Genomic DNA, 15005 nt, shown 5'->3' with positions numbered 1-15005 from the left:
CATATATGGAAAGTTAGTATTTCCTCTATTTTATTTAAGTAATCCAATTTGATTTTTTCACTAACATTAATTTGACTAATGTTAAAATTTTATGCGAAGTACTCCATATAAGATCAAACGTAGTCATATTAGTACTTGTTATTAGAATTATTAAAAATATTACATAGTATTGGTCTAAACTTCACTTTGAAAATGTGTCAATTTAAAATAGAACACTTAAAAAAAATTGATTGTTCTTTGGGACCTTCCCCTCGGCCTCGTTTGGTACAAAAAAAAAAGAGGCTGTTATTTACACCCGGATGCATGATGCACCCTGAATACCGGATGTATATAAAATTTTCTAATTACAAACTATATTTTTATTTTTTGACTCAAGTGTTTAACACCACCGAATCTCCGATAAATTCAAAAAAAACAACCCCACGCTAATCACCGCCGCCGTCTCCTGTCTTCCGACTGCGCACCTCATGTCAGCACTGCACCATTGTTTTCTTTGTCACACTTCTCTCTTCAATTGATTACTGTTCAATCCGGAGTCATTAAACTGAAATTAACAACCAAATTCAAACCCATTGCTAATTAGAGTGTAAATTTTGAGGTTAGCTCATTTCGAAATTTGCCTTGCTCTTCACTTGTAATTTTGAATGTTATTTTCTATTGAATTTGTTTCAGTTCAATTGCTAATTAAAGGCATGTTTATACTTCTCTCATTACAATTGCTGCTGTCTTTAGTTACTTAATTTAGGTGTTGTGGACTGATTTTGCCAACTAATTTAGGTGTTGTTATCTATGATTAATCTTTAGGGGTTTTGCATGAAATGATTCAAATCATGTTTGAGAATGAAATTAACTCTTTTTTGTCAACTATGAAAATTAGAATATACTCGTATGGTTTAGTGGGTTTAATTTTAATTTTCATTACCCAAATTCGAAGTGTAAATGAACATTTTGCAATTATGATTGATTCGGTGTTATAACAGAAATTGTGATTGAAACAGCATGCAGGACAAATGGCTAACAAGATGAAAGTATTTGCAATATGGTATTTCAATGTCTTTTTTTTTTTTATAAAAAAAAAAACTGGTTTGAATGCAAAGGCGTACGAAGCCTCAATTTTATCTACTACTTTTCAAAGTTGATGACAAAATCACGTGTTGATCGTTGTTACTTTAAGCTTTATAGTATGGCTTAGGTTACCATTATAATTGTTCTGTCGTAACTCGTAACTATGAGGAGGCTTTCTATACTTAGCTTAAGAGCCGTTGTTTTTAGTTTAGTCTTTACAGTTCAGGAATCCTTTCCCACTTAAATTCTTTGGTGCATAGTATTCGTGACCTTCTTTGTGATTGTGAAGTATGACATTACGTGTTTCCGTGTTTATGTTGATATTAGCAACTTGTTATATCACAAGTGATACGTATTTTCAGGTAACCAATGGATGAGAATAAAAGGGAGGAGCTTAGTGGTTTACTCACTATACTCCCTCCAGTGGAGTTTTGTTGTGTTTATGGCTCAACTCTTCATCCAAATAATCATGATCAGGTTCGCTTAGATGCTATCTGAATTATAATGATATCTGCAAGTAAAGATATGTTTCATTGCTATTGTATGATGACTAACTTTTATTTATCCTCTTGTCTTAATGCCTAGTCTCGGATGATTGATTACATTCTTGGTGTCCGAGATCCTGTTGAATGGCACTTGCAGGTAGGCTTAATGCATGCTTTTCTCGGTAGATTATCTGGTAAATGATTGTGCTTGAGTGCCAAATTCTGAAATCATTACCATCTTTTGGGATGAAGAACTTGAAGATGAATAGGAATCATTATGCCTCATGGATGGCGAACCTTGGTGGTGCGAAACTGGTGCTTCCTTTAACTTTATCCATCTATCACAAAATTCGCTTTCTACGGTGGACTAAAATTGCTAAATATGCTTGATCAGGTTACTGGGGTGGCAGACAAAATTGGTGTAGGGGTGCATTTCAACCCTTTTGTTTCTTGGAATAACAAGGTATTGGACTTACTGGTCAGCTGTTGTAAATGGCTAAGTTAATTTTGGAGTGTTAGCTTTATAACAAGTGAACATGAGAAATGGTGTTTCCATATAGCACGGGTTTCTTAGTGACTCATACATATGTCTTCTTTTAACAATGGCAGACATTTAAGTATGGTGTAGTCAGAATGCATGACTTGGTTGAAGACATACTGAACTGGGAAACATTTTACTTGAGTGGTCGTCTGCAGAAGCCTGTATGTTTATAAATGTGCAGTTTTCATATGTTGTGTGTACTTTCCTCCATTATAAAATTGAAATGGAAGAGTGTTCTTCATTTACAGGTCCATGTTCTTGTAGATAGCTTGGATGTTGAGAATCTAAACTCTTTTAATTTAAGAGCTGCAACCTCAGCTGCTTTACTTCTTCTACCTTCAAAGTTCACTCAGGTATGATATTGTGGAATCTGGTTCTGCTTCCCAGTACTTGTGTATGAATGTATTCTTATTTTGAATTGATGCAGGAGGACCTTTACGCAAAAATCTGCAGTCTTTCTTACAACGGTGATTTGCGCATGCTTTTTGCAGAGGACAGGCATAAGGTTTGCCCAATGCTTTGCTCTTTTCATGAACATAACTCTATGCATCAATTTTATTCCACGGTTTCAGTTAATTGGGTGATACAAATCTCCAGTATATTTGTTCTTGATGCGTGTGTTAAAGCTGGTAGCAAATTGGATATTATCTAAACGTAATTCTTTCTGATCTTGTTTTGGCGGTTTATCTTTGTTACATATTTTCATAGAGTAAATTACTTCTTTATGTTCAATCTTGTTTTGTTACTTTGGTAGCAATTCTGGTTCTATATTTATCCCTTATATTCTGTATTGAAAATATTAATTAATAAACTCTTTACGTATTTATTGGAAGACTAAATTATTTGAGCTTTCTTGAAGATTTGTTAAAATGAAAATTTTCTTGTGAACGTCTGAAATTTGTAAAATATCTTTTTTCTTACATTTTAATGGAATTTTGTATACCATTAAATGACATTGTTGGTATAGTTTCAATGTGATTAATTTGAACAGTTGTTGGCTGAAAACAGTTTATCTACGGGGTACCTGGTTTCTGTGTAATTAGTTGGCAAAAGCTCATGGGCAAACAACATGGATTTATTGTTGTACTCTTTTCTTTTAAAATCATACATATCTACCTCTAAGTATTTTTGTTAATACTTACCTTGTCATTAGCCTTAACTTCTTGATAGTGTGTGCCTCCTAGTACCATGTTATAAATTTATAATTAGTTCCTCTTTTATTAGTTCAGAACAATTATTCTTATTTCCTCATCCACATTTTGTTTTCATCTCTCCATTTGCTGCAGGTGAGAAAGATTGTGCAAGGACAGTTTGATTTGTTCAGTGGAATTTATAAGCCAGTTTTGGAAGAATTTGCTACCAAAGACTTGTTAAAGTTTTCATCATCTGGTGCTCAACAGAATAATGTCACTCAGGTACAGTAAACCTGCCAAAATTTTCAACTAAAACAATCTTCCTTTTATCTGTAATACGGAAAACATGTGAATGTTGTTATTACAATATTAGTGCGCTGCTACCTTAATGAACATGTATAGATTTCTGGTCAGCATATGGAAAATTCTTTTGGTCACGTCTATGGTAACAGAATGCTGAACTTGACAAACTGATTAATGATACAGAGAGAGGGGAGAGGGGAGGCAATGTCAAGAGATTGGTGTGGCCTCTAACCTTGTGGAAACAATTTTTAGTTCTTGGTGTAGTAGTGTCCTAGTGAAGAGCAGTGAGGATGCTATTGGGAATGTAGATATATAGATCCCCAAATTACCCAAAACTATACTAAAAGTAGGAAAGTTGGATATATGTATATAGAGGATAAGATAAAAGGAAACTCATCTATGTTGGTTTGGGCATGTAAGGCATTGACCCCAGAGGATGCACCAATAAAAAAGGTGGAAGATATCAAAAGCCCAAGGGAGGTGACAGGCGAAAGTCGTATCACCTTATCAAAAATCATTCCCAAGTCCACTAATTATGCAGATAGGGAAGAAGGGTCGAACCAGAGGGAAACAAGTCAATTTATTCCTAATTAATTAAGAGTAATCTAAATTATTAAGTAACTAAAATTGTTGTTATTTAAAGGAATTATACTATGAAGAATAAAAGTAGGGAAAAATAAAAGTAGGAGGAAATCAATGAATAAAAGACCTAGGGCATAGGTTCACCAATAAATAATACTCCGGGGTAAAACATAACAATCAATCATCAATACATCAATTAATCAGATCATAAAGGGCTTTTGCTACGTATTACAATCACAGAGTTAATTTACCGGTATTAAATCTCATCTCTCGAATCTCGACTTAACCATTTATAAATTAGTTCGCCTATTGAAACTAAGCCTAAACATCAATTCTCATCTTTCGAATCTCGAATCAATATTGCTAAACTCATACAATTAAACCAGGCATAATCTAATTGCAGAGCATTAAATCAATCAATAAGAAATTAATCAATCATTGACCATCAACAATAATAAATTAACTCTTCATATTATTTATGGATCCCCACAAACCCTAGAAAGAAAACTACTCACACATATTAAATCTATACTAAACAAAGCAAATAAACAAGTCATGATGGAATAAAGAAATTAAATTACTGAAAATAATAGAGAAGAAATCGTTACCAAAGTTAACGAAAATAATGAGTTGAATCAAGAACAAAGTGTAAAGTTGTATAGGGAGAAAATAAGAGAGAAAACTAAGTAGAGAGAGAAAGTCTAAGAGAAGAGATAAATTGTACCAAAAACACTAAAACGTACTTATACAAAGCTCCTAACAAATCCTAATTAGAAACTAAGTAAATCGTCGAAAACGTCCTCTCCGAAACACGCGCCCGATCGGGCTCGCCTTTTTCCTCGCCTCCTGCTTCTGGGAAGCCGCCCGATCGGGCCAACCCGATCGAGCCAATGGTTGCCCGATCGGGCCCAACTTTGCTTGGACTTCGATTTGGGCTTCACTTCTTAGCCCACTCCGGATTTCCTCTTTGGGGCTTGAATACTCGGTGTCCAATGCCTCGGTATTTCATATGTCGAGCCCTTAATCACCGGTTTGATGACTCTAACCGGCCTTGGGCTACGAAAAGTGGTCGTGCTCCTCCAATGCTCGTAGTTGCTCCATAAAATCCCTGGAAAATGCTCCCAATGTGCAATTCCCTACAAAACTCAACCAAAACTACAAAAACACTAGAAAACACAAATTAGTAATAAAAGTGGCTCTAAAAAGCCAAGAACACTACCAATTATGACGGGACTGGGGTAAAATACTATATAAAATAGACATATCAGGAGGCCAAACCGCCAAACATGACTTGGATAGAGGGATTTGAGAACAACTTAAAGAAAGTGGGTTTGCAATAGCATGTAGCACTAGGTAGAAGTGAACGAAAGAAGAGGATCTTCGTGGATGACCACCAGAAATAGATTTTGGCTCATGCAGCTGACCCCATCCTTTTGGGAATAGGCTTTAATTTTATTGTTGGTGTAGAACTTGTCTATGACACCTAAAGTATTATTGACGAGCTACTGAGCAAGCATAGTGGAGGTTCTCCAATTGCTATTTTCCAAATAAATTACTATTTTGTTCTCACATTTCACTGAGGGGGTCTAGTGTTTCAATGTGATTGCAGCAATTAAGTTAACCTGAAGATCAACATTCTGCGGTTATTTTCTTCTTTTAGTACTCCAGAAAATGAATTTTCTGATGGACTGATGATTGAAACCCTTTATGAAGACTGTATTAGCCTTCTGGTTGCTTCATTGTACAATTAGAGTGAATAAATTGTGAGTCAATTTATTTTTAATCTGTAACTGACAAGGAGGAGAAGCACCTTTCTGATAATTTTTTACAAAACTTTAATAACATTACTGAGTGCACTAAATTTTAGGGTTTCTGGATAACGCTAATTCTTCTCCTTCAATTTGCCTGCCATTTCTAATCTGCCTATGGGAAATTTTAGTCTTTTTCTATCAAGGCTATTGACGTATTGGTAATAAAAAAATTAGGTCTAGCAAGCATTAACTATAGTTACTGATATACAAATCGGTATGTGTAGGATTAGATTTCTGTTATTTTAGTATATTAGTTACAATTGTTTTTGAATTCAACGCACTTATAACTTAACCTGCTCATCTAAAGGGAATATTACTGCAGTTTTTTGCTCATGGTTCAAGATTTTGCACCTTTCTGAGAATTTTAGTTGTCATGCAAGGATGTACTCTCTTCATTCCACAATGTTTTAGCACAAGTCAGATCAAGATTACAAGTAGGGAAACATTGCAGGATGGAGGGAGGTTACGGACAAATTAATGTGGTCACTGCATGGGAATCTCATTATGCATGTTAAAATAGGATACTACATTGGCCACTAGGTGAAAGTGATGTTGAGTATTGAAGGGTTTCCTTTTACAATCCCAGGTTTAGACCTAACAAAAATTGACTTGACCCTAAAAACTGATAAAAAGCCGTTTGGAAATGTAGGGTCTTGAAACCTGAACTTACCCAACTCAAAACAGACCTGACTGTTGACAGTTCTACCCAGGTTAGTCTCCAAGGTTTTGCATGTAATAATCTTGGTAGCATTGTTGATATATTTTGGGAGAAAATATTAATAGGGCATATGTTTGAATTTGTTCCAAATTTATTTTTTAGTTTAAAAACCTGCTTAAAAACAAGCCTTCATATTGAGAAATGGCAATTCCTGAGAAAATATTTATAGGGCATATGTTCAAATTTGTACCAAATTTTATTTTGTTTTGGAGCAAGCCTTCAAGTCTAGGTGTCAGTTGTTCTTCTAAATTATGAAATGGGTTGCTTTTATGCAGTCATACTTTCTGAAAGAGATAAACTTGCAGTACCCTTTGGAGGCTAATGATAACTGATGCTACTCTGATAAAAGATTTCGAGCTTTATGCCAGTGGTCAGTAGCATTCTTATTCTACTTATCAGTGATTTCTTATTGCTTGAGAAAGTAGCCGGGTTCATGTAGCCGACCCCACTTATGGGATTAAGGCTTTGATTGATTGATTGATTGATTTGAGAAAGTAGCCAAATGTTGGCATGATCAAATGATTCAAATCACAGATGATTAGTGTAAGTGACGGATAGTAGATAAGCAGAAAAACAGTTATAGTCCTATAGATAACAATTGTTTTCAGCTAATAGTATTAATCCTGTATCAGTGAAAAGACAACAATTGCTTTCAGCTAAAAGTATTAATCCTGTATCAGTGATTAATTGTACGCAAGTAATATCAAGCCTCATCATATTCATCAAGCTTCTTAGTCCATGAGATGGCCCTGTCTTTGTTTTCTCTCGGAGCTTCTAATTTGGGTTGACATTGTTGAAATTATGGTTGCTTCTTTTAAATAAGTCTGTGATTTTTTGCATGACATTGACTGTCCATCAGTCATTTAGCCAACGACCTGGTGCATGTTTCCAAGGGATTCACTTAAACATTCTGATTTGCTTGCTTTCCCTTCTGATGCATTTTCTTTTGCTAATCTTTTTCAAACATATAGGAAAATTATTACTTTTCTGGTCTAGGACAGTGTTTCAGCACTACTGGTGGTATCAGATCTTTTTCTTTCTTCTTTGGGGAGGAGGAGAAGAGGTGCTTGAAGGTTAATAGAGGAATTCTTAATGTTTTTTTATAAAATAAATAAAAAAAATCTCTGTACTCTGTTGTTGTTGTTGTTGTTGTTTGATGGTTCATGGTTGATATCCCATACTAGCAATGACTTTAAGGGGAGAAACCATGTGGACACTCTGCTTTATTTGTGATGGCCAAGTATACTAAATAGTTCTGTTTTTAATTGGCTGTTCTGAATCTCAGGATTGTGGTTTACCTGCAGTTCAGTCCCTTGTCTCTCGTCTTCCTAAAGCAGTGAGATACAATATGAGCGTGAATCTCGGGAAATCTGGTCAGAAGCCAATGATTAATTATTTGTTGGTTCATGCAATTAACATATATTTGCAACAGAGCCTTTTTTTTTTTTTTTTCTCCATCTTCCATATATTTGCTTTCTCTTCATATATCCACAGGTCGAGATGCTTATGAAGCTGTAATAAAATCCAGAGCCGAGGCAGCAAATTGCCTGGAAAAGATTATAAGACGCAAAGTCATGGTTTCCAGCGTCCGGCAGGCTGTTGCTGGTGTTTTGACAGTAGGTGCTGTCAGAGCTACTAGGTATCTTTCAAGTAAGATGAACAAGGCTTGGAAGTCCTGGCTTTAAGATTGATCAACTACTGTAATGTAATCTGACCATTTTGGCTTCTACGAATTTGTGGCTGGCAACATACGGAAAGTTGTCTTCAACACTACTGAACCAGCACTCTTCACAAGTCAAATTGGAGCTGATTGGAACTATACAATCATGGTACTTGCCTTGATGGGATCTTTGAGAAACTAAGATAATGTGCATAGGTTAAGATTATAGAGAAACATGTCCATCTTTGATAGAAAATAGGAAATTTTGCTATACAATATCTAGAAGGCTTAACACTGTTTGTAGCAGTTTTTAACTGATTAAAATATAGCTTCATTCATTGGCTCTATACATCGCTTCAATTGTAAGGTAAGTCTATTTTTGTTGATTATTGGTGACTGGATGCTTCACTTTTTAACCCATTTGATGATAGTTTTACATAACACTTTATGTAGAATAATGTTTATTGTTTTTCATGATTATTTTAACTAATCAAATGAGGTGCAAAAATTTGAAGGGTCAGAACATAAATTAGGTCTATATATTACTCTTTCTTGAAAATTCTGATGATGCTGATAAAGAAGATGATGCAAGCGAACATGATGAGTATGACAACAGTGACGAGGACGACAGTATCTCTGAAGAGCTATCAAACTCTCATTGAGTTGGAGTATCTCTTTTGGTCTATAACTTTGTACTTATTTTTGGTAAGATCCTGGTAACTACAATTAACATGTATTCTTATGTGACGGTTTTAAGTGTTTTAATTACCTTCATCCCCAAATTCCTCAAAAAAAATTACCTTCATCCCCAAATTCTAAGATTATTAGAGACCAACTGTCAGATGTATCCTGCATACATTTCAGTCTTGAAAGTATGAAATCATTTCTGAAAATAATGGCATACCATACTTCAATTGGTTAATATCTGCACACCTGATAATTGAGTTAGCATAATATTCTTTACAATGAGAATTCAGGAAAAATTAAGAGAGCTATATGGTTGAATGTCCAGTTTTATACCACCTACTGATAACTCACAATTGTACTTGTCGAGTTATCGCAGTTTTACAGGAGATAAGAAGCAATTGAATATAAAACATTAAGACGGGGTTTTAGATATGACAGAACTATCCTTTGCATGATTGCAACCACCCAGCCACCTCACCTCATTACCCCTACACCATGCTCATCATAAGAAATCACAGCTTGATTGCACTGATATGAAAAGTTTAAATAAACAAGACAGAATTGGGCTACAAATTCTAGATTGATAGACCTGTAACTTGTCAAACAAATGAATAGCACCTATTTATGAAACATGACCTTACATCAGCTCTCGTGAAAATTCGAGGAACATACTAATTTGTTTTACTTAAGAAAGGTACAACCAAGGAACAAAGAAAGAAACACTGGTAAAGAAGTAAGGAGTTCTAGAGACCAAGTCGGTGGTAATATAGCTGCTGGTACCATCGGACCCACACAAGAACCACAAATCCAACCAGCCACAAGGGATCCAAATCTGTCAGAAAGAAGAATAGAGGGTCACCAAAAGAAAAGGCGGTTAAAAATTTACATAAATTGGCTTCACACTAGCATGAGCAGTTGCAAATTTGATCAACTTACCCAATAATAGCAGACCTCCCTAAGCTCTTTGTCTTGTCATTTAGAAAGTATATGCAAGCTCCGAGAGAGATAGCCACCTGCATCATCAAGTTTTAATTGTTTAGACAAAAGCAATACTTCGTTCTTCATAGTTATAGATTTATAGAAATAATGCTAAACTATCTAGTAATAGTAGAGATGGATATGTGGTGAAACTGCAAAATAATTTAAACTTCTACTAGGCATCATCAAGAAATCCTTCTAGAACTAAAATACAGACATTAGCAGTTTAAATTTACACATTGTAAAAATGATCAACAGATGCTCCCACAGGATACAGCTCCTCTTTCTCCCCTTCCCTGGGTCAAAACAGCCCCTCTCCCTAAAAATCTTAAGCTACTGAGCAATAATCAAGTTCAACACTGCTGCTATTAAAAAGACTTTACATCTAAGAATATGTGCCAAATGCCCAAATGTTGACAACTATTACTCTATTAGCTTATTCAAAAAAATAAATAAATAAATAAAATTTAAAACAAAAAAAAAGAAAAAAGAAAGAAAGATGAGGATATGTTACACAGGATTCATGAATTGATACGAGAGCTCCAAACAGGTTATTTTGAAGAGTGGTTTAGATTATTTGAGTCACTGGTGGAGTGGTGGCTAAAAAGGGAGCATAACAAGGCCGTTAAACTTCACTAGCAGGAACTAGAGTTGATAAAATAGTGTGGAAATAATCCAAATCCTGTATTCCTCAAGGGGAGAGTCAAAAGCCTCTTAGCTAAGTGAGCTGTGAAATCTTAGGAAAAATTGGATAGCAAAAAGTTTGAGATGGAAAAACAAAAGGCATGAACCGCATGATTCACGAGCATAAATTTCGATTTCAAGATCATTTTAAATAAGTCCTCCATATAGATGAGAAGGCTGTAACAGAGTAAACTGGTGAGAAAATTTCACTCCAACCAGTGGGGTATCTAGAAATTACACATGTTAACCATCTATGACAACAAATGGTACTCCTCTACAAGTTGCAACTATCGCTTTCGACAAACAAAGGCACAAAGCTATCACTAATTCACTATACTTTGTGAGTCTTACTAATTGCATTACAGCCCAAATTAATAGAGATTTCAACAGGTTTAGAGCCGAAGGTCTACGTACCGGTCATGCCAGGACATGATAAAACATCTCAAACTTCTGATACATATGGTAGTTTACTAAGGAAATTGCCCATTTCGTTATTTCCTTCAACCTCCATCCTTGCCTAAAGGGATCATATATAGATATTGCTAACTTGCTAAGAGTGAAAAAGTATAGAGGTTTCAGGATAAGATCGTCAAATGGCAAAACTGTTACACATTATAGTTACCCAATACCTTTATCAATGCCTTTGAGGCTTTGATAAAAAATTGCACTGTCTCCTCACTTCAAAAACCGTTAACTTACAAAATTTCTAGGGGATAGTGGGCTATGGTAACAAGTCTAAAAGCATATCTGAAAGACAGATTATCACTGGTTAAGTGTGTACATCATTCTAGAAATATAAACAGAGCATTGAGCAGTTCAGACGAAAAAAACAAATGCAGATCATCAACTGAGTTGCTGTAACAAACAAAGTAGCAAGAAATTTACGAATCAAGAGCTAACACAAATTTTTTTGATTGTGTCACTTTGAGATACAAGAGCTGAAGGGCACAAGGGCGTAAATTAGGTGAGTGTGTTATTACCAGACTGAATTCAAGTATTTTAACTAATTTGATTTGAATGAGCACAGTTTTCTCGATTAATTTTTGGATTTTACATGGATGGCTTTTAATCTGATTGTTGTTTCAATTTTAAGTCCATTAATTTTGCTTGATCCTTGTTTACTCTAGGTCAAAACATCAAAGCTAGGGTTCAGCATCTTCTGGTTTTTAGATCCCTCTTTTTCTAATCCTTGTGCAAAATCAATGGATGAAATACATCACTTGATGAAATGTTGTCTGCTATGAGATAATCATATTAATTTATTGCAAAGAGCTACACATTACAGTAAGTTAGCACCTATTTCTCTTTTGAGTTGTACAAAGTACATCCTAATCCTAACATCTAAAGGACTCCTTATCTTCAGGCCATTATATATATTCTTCAATCTTCCATTTCACCTACCATTGAGTATGCAATGAACCCTCTCCTCAACAGAACCGGAAAGAAAAGGAACAAAAGGGCCGCTACTCCTTAAAAGAAGTTTATCTATACCAAATAGCATGACAATCACATACTGACATCAGAGCTTTCACAAAGGCCTCATCCACATAACTTAAAGTCTTGAACCAAAGCCCCATATAAAATATTATCAAATTAGATTGATGAGATTATATCAATTTCATAAGCCGGTTAATTCCTACAACTAGAACAGATTTTGATTGCCGGATAGACATTCCACCAAAAATCCTTCTCATTGCTATCCCACCCAGAACAAACCAATTTCCTACAATCTGACTCTTCCAGACCAATGAAATTCCAGATCAAACAAGGTCCCAGGGTACAATAAAGAAAAGAAGTCACAAAAATAATAGAAACAGATGCATGACATACCTGAAAAGCTGGTCCACCTTCAGCAGAATTCATTATACTCCAGCCAGCCATGAATGCAAATAAAAACAATCTTCTAAGAATAATGACAGTTGGGGGAAGCTCAACAAAATTGAGCAAACTCTTCACCCAAGGAGGAGACTCCTCAACTTTCTTCTTCAACCTTGTCTTCAAGTTGATCTTTGTTTTCTTTCTCTCCCAAAAGCTTCTCATAAGAAGCTTCTCAAAGGCAGCCTCTATAGACTCCACACTTCTCTCATCTCCAGCATATTGCTGTGTAAGAAAATTGCGAGAGCTCCAGATTTCATCCTCAGCAGCATATGGACTTATGCCAAGGCGCTTGTAAGGATCCCAGACATTCAGCCTTGGAAACTTTGGGGTATTTCCTATAATTAATAAAAGAAATTACATTAACAGTCACTGCAACACATGCTATGATACAAAGTACACAACGAAACACGCCTTTTCCACAAACGCCTAATTCCATACGACACAACCATCAACTCACCAAAACTAGAGTAACATATATGTCTATTTTATGGCATCATTTGATATCAAATAATGTATTCACTCTTCCTAAGATAAAATGGCTACCATAAACTCAACTCTTCTATTTCATCTTTCGGCTTGTTCTAAATACAGGCATGAACTTCCATCTCATGATACTAGGTTAAAACCACTAATTTCAAAACCCAAAACTTGGAGTATCAAACCAACTAATACCACACATGACACACCCAAAACCCAAAACCCAAAAAAATCAAGATTTCACAAAAGCATATCAACAAACAATCTGTTCTCACTAAAAACAATTATCGAATTCAATCTCCAACTCTTATAGTTTTCTTTCCCTTGAAGCATTATCAATTCCACAAGTAACCCACAATTCCTTTCACACTCAATTACGCTTCAAATCAATAATCATACCCCAATAAAGAAAATCAACAAAATTCACCAAAAATTAATAAAATTCAAATTTCAATGTAGAATTAGTACCTCCATAAGGCGTATCAACGGCACATTTAGGCAACCTTAAATTCATTCCATGCGTCGCTAAATTCCTTGTATTCTGGTGCAAAGAACTGCACAAAAAATCACACAAAAAACGTCAGTAATAATATTAAGGCAAAGAATTGAAAATCGTAAAGGATAAGAGAATTACAGTCTGTGGCCGAGGAAAGGAGTGGACAAATTAGGGTTAGCAAGCAAAGCAGCAACCATGTTTGAATTGAAAAATGGAAGTTGCTGAGAAGATGAAGGTGGGTCAGAAAAACACCATGGAAGAGGCTGCTCAGAGCTGATAGCTGATGAGAGAGAAAGCGTTTTGGTTGGTTGGGTTGGAGAAGAGAGAAAAAAAGAAAATGGATTGTGTAATCTTTGAGTATATATATAAACTTGTACTACGAGTAGTATTTTCTTGTAATCTCTTGGACTTATGGAATACGGAGTACACTGTAGCGGTTATGTAACGGGTTAGTGGAATTGTCACCAAATGAATGGTTTTGCTTGGTGGAGTTGGTGGGAAACTCACCTTATAACTTTGAGCCTCGCCAACTACAAAATGCTTGGAAGTAGGGGGTTCCCTTAACTCCCCCTCTACACTCAAGCGATGATCTGCGGAGCTGGACTGATTAAACTTGTGAGAGGTGCTCGCTCAGTAGGGTCCTTCATCATACATTCTAAAAAAATATTCGTCTACATTTCTACAACTGTTGTGCAAGTTATTTGGTACAACACTGACAGTTTGTAGTTTCTACCACTTGAAAGTGCAAAACAATTTTAATTTTCAAATATAAATTCCAAAAGACCTTATTTTTCCTTTTTGTGAGAAGACCGTTGTAGCACTTGGTAGTTGGTACAACAATTGTACCACAATGGTAAGCTACATCACATTTCATAGCTACATCCGTTATAAATTGTGGAGTATATAAACTTGTATTTTCTCGTAATCTCTTGGACTTACAAAGTAGCGGTTGTGGGGCGGGTACTAGATTAGTCTTTCAATTTTCAATCTGAGAGCCATCACGAAAAAAAAAAAATCACTTACTGTACAAGTCATGTGGTACAACACCCTTCATTTCTACCACTTAAAAGTGCAAATTGAATTTTATTTTTAGAATTAATTCAAAAAACCCTCTTATTTTTCTCTTTTTTGAGAGGATCATTGTATTACTTGGTAAACAGTTGTAGCAGATATTTTCACAATAGTAATCTATGTCACATTTCAAAGCTACATCTGTTTCAAATTATAACCTTTTTAGGCTTTTTTTGTGGAAAGCAAGATGAAATGGGGTTGAGGAGATGAACAATTATCGTTATTGGATTTGATAATCGATAACTAGTAACTCAAAAAAATGTCATCTATAAGACCATGAATCAAACTATTAAGATAGCAAATTATCAAGTTGGGTACTCAAATTAATATTAAATTGAACTTTTTTTTTTTTTCAAAGAATGGTTGAACCCACTCTAGATCCGCCCCTAATTCAAATGTGAACTACTAAAGGTAAAAAATTAAACAACACAAATGG

General features: G+C 35.2%; 2 protein-coding genes across 2 annotated transcripts; one reads left to right on the top strand and one right to left on the bottom strand.

Moving 5' to 3' along the window:
• The first annotated feature begins 1421 nt into the window (after positions 1–1421).
• On the top strand, positions 1422–8707 carry LOC145598690 (uncharacterized). Its single transcript, XM_081655069.1, has 10 exons — positions 1422–1542; positions 1651–1707; positions 1803–1865; positions 1945–2013; positions 2160–2252; positions 2340–2444; positions 2519–2596; positions 3378–3506; positions 7924–8007; positions 8114–8707. Exons 1-10 carry the CDS (start codon positions 1435–1437, stop codon positions 8321–8323), a joined length of 996 nt encoding a protein of 331 aa, XP_081511195.1. The 5' UTR covers positions 1422–1434; the 3' UTR covers positions 8324–8707.
• An 839-nt stretch (positions 8708–9546) lies between these two features.
• On the bottom strand, positions 9547–13840 carry LOC145597837 (protein CHAPERONE-LIKE PROTEIN OF POR1, chloroplastic-like). The gene is made up of 5 exons (XM_081654086.1): positions 13637–13840; positions 13471–13556; positions 12478–12860; positions 9922–9998; positions 9547–9817 (listed from the first exon to the last, which is right to left on the bottom strand). The coding sequence occupies exons 1-5, from the start codon at positions 13693–13695 to the stop codon at positions 9667–9669; spliced, it is 756 nt and encodes a 251-aa protein (XP_081510212.1). The 5' UTR covers positions 13696–13840; the 3' UTR covers positions 9547–9666.
• Positions 13841–15005: the final 1165 nt, after the last annotated feature.

This window comes from Chenopodium album, chromosome 20 (assembly GCF_948465745.1).
Source record: "Chenopodium album chromosome 20, dcCheAlbu1.1, whole genome shotgun sequence".
Lineage (NCBI taxonomy): Eukaryota > Viridiplantae > Streptophyta > Magnoliopsida > Caryophyllales > Amaranthaceae > Chenopodium > Chenopodium album.
This window is presented reverse-complemented; position numbering and strand designations above follow the sequence as displayed.

What these genes read in the sequence shown, in the direction of transcription:
- LOC145598690 (XM_081655069.1), top strand. Translation starts at nt 1,435, where the DNA reads ATGGATGAGAATAAAAGGGAGGAGCTTAGTGGTTTACTCACTATACTC. An exon ending in ATCCAAATAATCATGATCAG is followed by an intron (nt 1,543 to 1,650) that starts GTTCGCTTAGAT and finishes CTTAATGCCTAG; the next exon opens with TCTCGGATGATTGATTACAT. An exon ending in TGAGCGTGAATCTCGGGAAA is followed by an intron (nt 8,008 to 8,113) that starts TCTGGTCAGAAG and finishes ATATATTTGCTT; the next exon opens with TCTCTTCATATATCCACAGG.
- LOC145597837 (XM_081654086.1), bottom strand. Translation starts at nt 13,695, where the DNA reads ATGGTTGCTGCTTTGCTTGCTAACCCTAATTTGTCCACTCCTTTCCTC. An exon ending in CGTTGATACGCCTTATGGAG is followed by an intron (nt 12,861 to 13,470) that starts GTACTAATTCTA and finishes TATTAATTATAG; the next exon opens with GAAATACCCCAAAGTTTCCA. An exon ending in AAGGTGGACCAGCTTTTCAG is followed by an intron (nt 9,999 to 12,477) that starts GTATGTCATGCA and finishes TTGATGATGCAG; the next exon opens with GTGGCTATCTCTCTCGGAGC.